This window comes from Ostrea edulis, chromosome 4, assembly GCF_947568905.1.
Source record: "Ostrea edulis chromosome 4, xbOstEdul1.1, whole genome shotgun sequence".
NCBI lineage: Eukaryota > Metazoa > Mollusca > Bivalvia > Ostreida > Ostreidae > Ostrea > Ostrea edulis.
Window position 1 is genome coordinate 7,045,386 of NC_079167.1, and position 9,644 is coordinate 7,055,029.

Here is a 9,644-nt window from a genome sequence, read left to right on the forward strand (position 1 = left end):
GATTTCTTTGTAATCTGGGGTTAGTGCTGTTTTTAATTACAATGAAGCGTCCATCACTGTCATGGAGACTATTTTCCTCAATTTCATGGGGCATAAGTAGCAGAGCCAAGTTGACATCCTTACCTTGCATGATTTGGTTTCGCAGATTTGACGATACCGTTTCTATATGAGGGACGGAGTCTGAAGATATTCTTGATGTAGGTGCGTCATGTGTGAAATTTCCTGATCCCGAGGGCTCATTGTACTGGTTGGAAATGCGGTGGCGCTGGAGCGTGCTAATCTCATTTGGGAGGTGTTCAACTGATCGTTGGATGTTTTGGACAGGGTTTGACAGTTCTACCTGCTTCCGCCCTGCCTCGTCTTGGTGCCTAAGGAGTGGATCATTTGATGAAATCCGCCCAGCCTCGTTCTCGGGATTGCTAATTGAAGATGCCGGAAGTAAAGTCAATTCGCCATGTTGGATATTTATCTCTCGGTCCTGAATCCGAATTTCACTTGATTCATCCGTTGAGTCACTTTTGTCTATTCAGAACATTGTCCTTAAAAATTTGAACGAGTTGAGATTTCTTCAAATTTGCTGACAAGATTATATTGGCTTCTCTCAGTTTATTTAACTTCTTATCTACCACAGCCGCTCTGGCTGTTCACTACTACACACAGTTCTTATCTCTCACTGCAGCAGCAGATATTTTGCAGCTGAGGAGATTTGCTGCTGGAATGAATGGTACACGCCTAAAACTCTCAATATCTCATTTATTTATTGGAATATTTTAAAAATTCAAAAAGTTTTTTATTCATTGATGTTTCAATTTTATAAATTCAATTTTATAAACCCGAAAAAGTTAATTAATTATTTCAAAAATGGCATTCATTTACAATATTTACATAGCATTCCTTGAAATATACACAATAAGTGTAATTAATTCATTTTAACAGTTCTTGGTGGTACTTGAAAAAGCAGTCATTCTTTATGCACAGTCTAACATTACATTAGACGTTTTCGACTGGTCGTTTTTCTGAAGTAACAGAAAATTGTTTAGATAAATTTTCATTCGACTGGTATTTCGTGATGAGTAACAAAAATCCGTAGAGTACAAATCTCATCGAGGAAAAAGGCGCGATGAGTAGGATCATGTGATCGAAAAAAATGGTGGAGGGAGACGAGCACAAGTCGTAAGTATTTTTCACTTGGCTTTTTTTCATGCTATTTTAGAGGTATTTCATAATAAAATAGATGTATTTGAAATAAGAATAGATAAGGATCCCCCCCCCCCCCCCCCCTGAGCTTATGACGTCAAACAGACGCTCAGAACTTTTACTATGGACTTGCTTTGAGTGAGTCCGAAATTCCTCCAACAGTAACGGGCTGTTTCGTCACGTGCATATGATATATATTATATCATATTGTATTGTACTCTTCACTGCATAGCATTTTGTTACAGGTTCTGGCAAGAAGTTCAGCTAAATTATCCGGATGGCTTCTCCTTTAAGCAAGTGTTGGACCAAAACACAATAAGAAGATTAGAGAATGGAGGTAATTTTTGAAAATTCTAAATGAAAGTGATAGGTACTGTAAGTGTTATGCAGATTAATTAAACTTTGAAATGGCAGATGAAATGTACAACTTTTATAGTTGAATCCAAACACATTTGTCCATATGATATCACTGATTTCAGGCATTTAGCTGTTGTATTTTACTACAAAAAGATTGCCGAATTTAATTAATAAGAATAATATTATAATCTCGGTTGTCATGCAGATTCAAAGTAGTGAAAACATTTTCTGATATAAATAATAGGATATTCTATCTTTTAATCACTGCATTTTTATCTATTATAATTCACTTATCTCCAGATGAAGAATTACTAGCACAAATGAGAAAAAATTATGAGGAGAGCCAGGCATCTAAAGTTAATGCAACCGTGGCAACAGAATGTACACATTTTCTTGAGGATGAAGCAAGTAAGTAAAGGAAAGGTGCAAATTACTATTTTAGAAACTGGATTTATTAAAAAAATATTGAAATGTTTAGAAGGGGGGGGGGTTGTTGCTAAAATTTAAAGGATTTGTAGGAAGTAAATTTAGCAAGTTAATTGGTTGGATTTTTTTCTTAGACAATTCATGATGTTAAGGGAATTAATGAATACACTGTATTTGCTTGGACATATATATACTTAGGCAGTCCTCAAAAAATTTTCCATTGTAGATATGTGTCTGCATTCAAGGAAATGCAGAACTGACGGCATTTGCAGAATTTTTAATCATAACACTCAATGTATACATATGATTGGATATTTTAAACTATTTGGTACTTTCTATAGTTGTTTGGGAGGTTGGTGTTACCCAGAACACGCCCCCCCCCCTAAAATTTTCAAATTGAAGGTAAATCGTGGTCGTTAAAAGAAGCAAGTAATAATTTTTCCACTCACAAAGACATATAAAACAAAATATTTACCTTTTATGGGAGAACGTATATCCTGAAAATTGTGTCATTTTGAATTTTTCATTTTACCTCATTAAAAAGGACAGAAAAAGTAGTACAACTGACTACATAGGAGACATATTTCAAGTGCTATAAAATCAGAAGGCACTTGGGACCTCAAGACAGCAAAAGCCTCCCCCCCCCCCCCCCCCCCCCCCCCCCATGAGAATAAAACTCTTAACCTTCTTTTTCCTTTTACATAAGTAAACATTTTTGTTTCAGGCGATATTGAAGATTCCTCTGCCAGTACCTCTTTAGGTGAGACTACTAGTACGTCATGTAACAATGCATGCTGGAGTAGAGAAGCCACTGAGCTTTTGATTCATCTGTATGAAGAATATGAAGAGAAAATGGAGGATCCAAGAAAGAAGAAAAAAGATATTTGGAAGTTAATTACACAGGGGTTAAAAAATGGTGGCTTTGAATTTTCGCAAACCAAAGTGGAAGGCAAATGGAGAAGTTTAATCGCTTCTCATAAAACTCTGAGGGATAATAAAACTAAAACTGGGCAGAAACGTAAAACTTTTCAACATTTTGAAAGAATAGATGCCATTCTGGCTAAGCGTCATGATGTTCATCCATTATTGTTATCGGGCTCCGATGTAAATACATCAACAGCAACTGTTACAAAATTTAGCACCAAAGTTGATCATTCTCTGTTAGAGTCGAAAGAGGAGGAGAATGATTTCAAGGGAGATACAGACTCCAGCACTTCAGACAAAGAAAGGGTGGCCTCTGAAACTTCTCCCGAAAATAGCAGAAAAAGCACATCTGCATCAGCATGCAGACGACGTGAAAAAAGAAAGTTTGCTAGTACTTCAGAATCAGGTACAAAGTTGATAGAAGTTGTATTAGAAATGGAAAAACAAAGAAAGATTGAAAGGGAGGAAAGAGAGAGAAAAAGAGACGAGCGAGCAAAAGAAAAAAATGACCTCTTAAGACAATTTTTGGAAATTATGAAAAACAAATAGAATGATATTCATGTATTGAAAAGGACTATATCAGCAGTATATTTTCTTTTTCAGGTTGCTATAAAATTTGTGAATTGCCACTGCACATTTTGAAGAAAATTTTTGAGTTTGTTCAAAGGGATGATCTTAATTGTAAATTGTTTTTAGTTTGTAAAAAGTTCAGAAATGTAGTCTACCTCACAAGAACTAAAATAATCATTCACATTGAAACACTTACAATTGACTGTGGCATGAAGTTGATGCCAGACTTGGAAAAAGTGACAATAATTGGACTAAGTGGTGGGCAGAAAACCAGTAATATACAGCCAATTATCAACTTATTTGATGTGAACTTTCAAAAACTTGAAAGTCTTGTCCTGAAAGGATTTTTTTAAAGAATAATTTTTTTCAGTTACTGAGTTCTTTGTCACATGTAGAGTTACGGGTTTTGAAATTTGTGTTGTGTGATTACAGAACAGTTGGAGAACTGAAATGTATTCTAGAAATACTTCCCACTCTTAGATATTGTGATGTTGCATGCAATTTGGAAACTGTTTTGGACTATCATGTTTTTGCAGAAATAGCCAATGAATTGGTTGGTCAGGTGAACTTAAATCTGAATACTTTGGAAATGGTGCCATCACGTCTGCTCAGACACAAAAGAGCAGAGTACAGAGCTAAGTGGCCAACAGGGCAGCTGTTTGTTAGGCTGGATTTGCTGCATTTTACTAGATTTTAGCAAAGTCATATTTGTTGAACATTTGAATTGTTTGCTGTAAATTGCTATTCAATGTAGAAAAGATCACTTACCATTGGGGTCATTTGTGGCTGAATTTTACTAGATTTTAGCAGTCATGTTTATTTAATATTTGAAATGTTTGCTGTGAATTCCTAGTCAATGCAGAAAAGATCATCTGGGTATTTTCTGGTCAGTTGTTTTATACTTGAAAGTTTACTCATGTATAAACATTACATTGTTGATTTTTTGTATTTTAATTATTTTTCAGTTTCACTTGTTTATATTACTTTACATATGAATAAGATTATTCAAATGTACATTGTCTATATTTTTTCTACAATTTTTCTTTTTACAAATTTTGCTCAAGTAGAGTTTACATTTTCTTATGCCATTTTTAGTTATATTTCTTATTAAAGAATTACAATTTTATGCCATTTTCAGAGTTCTCATTTCTCATAGGATATGAAAGTAAAAAAGTCCCGATAGTCTCAACCAAGTTTGTGCACATGACTGTAAATGTTTACCATCTGTGTATGCTACTGTACAGTTGTACATTAACATGTATTTGTAAGTTCAGTGAACTTTGATAATATTGCCTGTATGGCAAAATAATCAGAGCAGTTAAGGAGGAATACTACACTAGAGAAATTTGATAGTATAAAAAAAAGATGGGGGATTTATATTGAAAAACTTCCAAAATTTACTCTATTTAGTCAAAAAATGTCGTTTTAGTACAAATTAATATGAATAAAATTTAAAACTCCTCCTGGATTTGAACCAGCGATCGACAGATTATGTACTACCTTAATAGGCAATTAAATCCAACATGAATAGACAAATATTGCCGATAGTTTTATTTGAGTTTTATAAGGAAGTTGGCCATTATAATGATGTAGTACGCCTCCTTAACCCTGCTTTCATTTAGAGTGCTCAAACCTTACTTTGTGGGTTTAAATTCCATTGTATCAAGTGTAAGAAAGGCGAATAAAGTCTCGGATGAAACCGCAAGAACCATAGTCCAGTGTTAATTGCTCAAAGATGGCAATGAAAGAACCTGCATTCTGCTTGGATTTGAATATGTACATGTATATTAAATTGCACATAGATCTTTATCTCCTTGATGTGAATGAGAAAAATTTAAAAGACACAAAGTATTTTGAAGTTTTATTATTTTCATCAAATGTTGGTTAAGTGAAAATTAACATTCAATATCTGCTAAAAGAACATGCTTTTTCATCTCAAATAAAAAAAATTATCTTGGAATTCAATGTACACTTAAAATGTTACATACTGGAAATAGTTAAAATGGAGTGAAATATGATATAATAAAGTTTTGTTCTCTATTTGGACAGTTTTCCAAAATACACAAAACACGTGTTGTTTGACAATTGTCACATTTCAACCCCATATAGTACATTTATTCATGTTGAGAATGAAATTATAAAGCTCTTGCTATCTGAAGTCTTTTTACTGATCCCCGGTAGAGTAAATTCTCATCAAAATTTTCTGCACCTGGCAATTGTTGAGGTACTGGGTCATCATTCAAAAATTCTCGAAAGTTATCATCGTTCATGATGCAAATATTGTGCAGAATGCATCCTGTAACTATTGTGTGTATGATGCTCTCCACTTCATTTTGATTGATGTGTTGCAGTCGAGTAAAACGTCCTTTCAATAGCCCAAATGCCCGCTCAACAGTGCTGCGTATACTGCTGTGTGTATAGTTGTAATGCAGCTGCACATTTGTAAGACGACCATTGTCCCTAAAAGGAGTCAATAACCAAGACATGTTAGGGTATGCAGAGTCCCCTAGTAAATGTCCCTCGCCACATAATGCTTGACCATTCTGAAAGAGTGGTGATTGTCGTAGAACTCGAGCATCATGCACTTTCCCAGGAAATCCAGCAAATATGTTGGTGAATCTTAAATCCTCTCGAACTACCGCTTGTAGAACAATGGAATAATAATCCTTACGATTATAGTAGTCTATTCCTCTGATTGATGGTTTTTTAATGGAAATGTGTGTTCCATCAATCATTCCAACAACACCTGGGAAATGTTTTAATTCCATGTACATATCCTTCATTTCTTGTTGCTCTTGAGGTGTAGGCCATAAAATAATTATATTCAATAGATAATCGTGTATAAATGTTATCAAATTACGTATTGCGTAGGAGGCCGTACTTTCACTCACACCAAATCTGTCAGCTATGGCTGCATATTTATCCATGCTAGCCATGTACCACAAGAATATCAAGAGGCGATCTTCTAAAGGTATTTGTGGCGATCCTCCTGTAGAATGTCTGCATAGAATCCCTGATACATTCTGTTCAACACATATCTCAGAAATTTTACCTCGGAGACATTCCACACTTATTCTGGAGACCCTGAAGAAAGTTTTAAATTCATCAACACGAAAGTGCAATGCAACATTGCCTGTGTAATTCTTCTGTCTGTGTCTGTCTTGTGGTAGGATACACTGGTTTGTTGATGAACTAAAAGAATATGAAATACTTCAGAATTAAGCCTAATAGTTTAGGATTTTATTTATGAGTATCCAATATTTAAAAACTGAATAAGTAGGCTTCCATTCTATTTCTATCCTAAAAGTACTGTTGCCCAATCTTGTAAGTTGTAACTGTTATTGTCAACTGGGGAGGGGGGGGGGGGGGGTCATACCGACACCCCTTAAAAAATGCCTCAGAATTATTTGACATGCGAAAATTACTCAAATATAAAAAAAAAGAAAAGAAAAAAAGAAATGGGTCAGACACGCTAGATCCGATGCTGAAAGTATTGTTAAACAGAAATTCCTGTCTTACCCACTCTCAATCGTTCTTTTATCTATGGACGTTTGCTGTTTGCGGCTGTAATTCCCATTACTGGCATTCATGAAATAAAGGGTAAGACTGAGGAATTTCGGAATAACACGCATTAGCTGTTACAAGACTACATACGAATCTACAATACTTACAAAAGTAGCAATAACGAAGATCCAATGTTTTCTTCATCGCTATCTTCCTCATCGCTGGTATCAGGGTCTTCAATAATTAAAAAAGATGCTGTTTTCTCTACCAGATCCATATAGTCTATGAAGCGGAAGTGACGTACCTACTTTCATTTTTATAGATTATCGACGTTTAGTCAAATTTCTGTTCGACTGGAACATCTCCGTTTAGTAAATTTCTTCTTCTGCGCAAGTGGGCGGAGCTTATTTTTATTCATCGGAAACGTACCAGTCGAAAACGCCAATTGTCTGCATCCAGTAGAGACTTCGTGTCTCTTGTTCTGCTTTGCACATCCCTTACATCGTCCAGCTTTTTCAAATTGAATGGGCCAATGTGCATCCCCACAATTTCCCGTTACTCCAGGTGCCCTACGCTTTCTACTTCCTCTGAATGTTCCGATCATCTGCTGCGCCAATGCCATTCTGAAGTCCAACTGCGTTCTCTTTTTTTCCTTGTTTGTTTTGGTCAGCAACTTATGATTTGGCGATTCTTGCATGCAAATCAAGGAATTGACAAGTGCAATATCAAAACAAAACCAAAACAAGTACTTGTACCATTTTTTGGCTTTTCTGCAAGTGGAATACTGCATCCTCTTTTGGTCAGCCAAGTCTACACCAAACATATATTTGTTGTATAGCTCAGAGACACTTGGAGCTGACACATCCTTTAGGGTCCCATCCTTTTGACGTCTTTGCACTACTCTGGTCTGTGTAGGATCGCAGTTTGTGCTTAGGTAAGTCACAATCTTCTTGTCTTTCCATGCTGTTGCTACTAGGTTGCCTTTCTGCATTGTAAGGGATTCTCCTCTGTTCTTTAATTTGGCACTTTTGATGGCTTCTGGCATTCCACGGCGATTTATTCGGACAGTGCCACAAGAGTAGATCTTTTCACGTAACAAGCGTTCAAACAGTTCTGGTATAAGTATGTATTTATACCATAAAGGTAGTCCGCAAGTTGGGGGCTATAGTGTAAAAGTTAGTCAGTGTAGTCTTCATACCCTTTCATTTCTAATGGTTTTGTCGGTTCAATCACAAATTTGGAGGATAATGTTGGATTCAGCATTTTTTCCAATTTATACACAACATAAGATGATAGTCACTGTTCACACGTTTATTTAAGTTTCACAATCTAACTACATAAAACATTCCACATACATAATTGATTTGATATACACACAAAACATCTTAAATACTCAATATTTGGCTTCTTGGGGCTACTCGACCTAACAATACATACCCTGGGCGAAACCCAGTGGTCTGTGCAGGTACCTGGGGTGAGCCCGGCAGGTAACTGTATGCAGGTACCTGGTGGAAGCCCAGCAGGTAGCTTTCTAGTATCAGTAAATTAATTGAAAGGATAAATTTCATAAGACCCTGGTGAGATCTCAGCAGGGTAAGCAGGTACCTGGGGTGAGCCCGGCAGGTAACTGTATGCAGGTACCTGGTGGAAGCCCAGCAGGTAGCTTTCTAGTATCAGTAAATTAATTGAAAGGATAAATTTCATAAGACCCTGGTGAGATCTCAGCAGGGTAAGCAGGTACCTGGGTTGAGCCCGGCAGGTAACTGTAAGCAGGTACCTGGGGTGAGCCCGACAGGTAACTGGTTGCAGAAATCCATCACCTAACAAGTTAACTGAAAGGACAAATCTTTTATACCCTGGGTAGAACCCAGCAGGGTATGCAGGTATCTGGGGAGATCCCGGCAGGTAACTGTTTGCCAAATTTATCACCTAGCAAATTTACACCCTGGGGGAGCCCAGCAGGGTCAACAGGACCTGGTGGAGCACAGCAGGTACCTGTTATTCGAATCAAAAGATTGATATATCAACAGATTGTAAATTTCACAAAAAACAAATTCAGGATTTTACAAAATTATTTAAATTTTGATCTTAATTGGGGCTTAATATGGCCAAACGAGTGTTTATGAAAAATAAAATTTAACACGAGAGCCCCAAGAAGATAATAATTAAAGTTAGGCAAGAAGCTTTGAACACCCAACTCTCACATTTATGAACTTAATTTTTTTTGTGCTTCTTGTAATACCTGTGCAGAAGTTCTAATATATCGAGTGTAACAATTGGAAGACCATCGACCCAAAGTTTTAATTAAATGGTCCTCAACACCTGCCGCCGCTGCAGAAGTTGCAGCACCTATTCTAAAAGAATGTCCACAATATTTACAGTCATCTAATTTTTAAAAGTTTCAACATATGTCTAAGCATAGTAATGAAAGATTCTCTGGTCAACACTTCACCATTAAGTGTCCTGGGGGCTACTCATTCCTTTCTTAACAAGTATGATCAGCATTTTGTGATATTCAATACCCTGCCATTATTTACAAATGTGCACTATCACTATTTCTCTTTTTTATTAATAACAATATCTGACTTGATCCTATCATCAAAACTGTCTGAAGTAAAAGAGTTAACAACCCTGCCTAGGGTCAATATACGCAGACTGCACTCCGG

The 9,644-nt window shown here is 36.3% G+C and overlaps 2 protein-coding genes and 1 pseudogene across 2 annotated transcripts; 1 reads left to right on the plus strand and 2 right to left on the minus strand.

Annotated features, from left to right (window-relative positions):
• Window positions 1-968: 968 nt before the first annotated feature.
• Window positions 969-4,600, plus strand: LOC130053961 (uncharacterized; annotated as a pseudogene).
• Window positions 4,601-5,322: 722 nt separating this feature from the next.
• On the minus strand, window positions 5,323-7,421 carry LOC125672801 (putative nuclease HARBI1). The gene is made up of 2 exons (XM_056161787.1): window positions 7,146-7,421; window positions 5,323-6,666 (listed from the first exon to the last, which is right to left on the minus strand). The coding sequence occupies exons 1-2, from the start codon at window positions 7,253-7,255 to the stop codon at window positions 5,610-5,612; spliced, it is 1,167 nt and encodes a 388-aa protein (XP_056017762.1). The 5' UTR covers window positions 7,256-7,421; the 3' UTR covers window positions 5,323-5,609.
• LOC130053715 (uncharacterized) lies at window positions 7,316-8,241 on the minus strand. The gene has a single exon (XM_056161121.1). It carries the CDS (start codon window positions 8,021-8,023, stop codon window positions 7,316-7,318), a length of 708 nt encoding a protein of 235 aa, XP_056017096.1. The 5' UTR covers window positions 8,024-8,241.
• Between the last annotated feature and the right edge of the window lie 1,403 nt (window positions 8,242-9,644).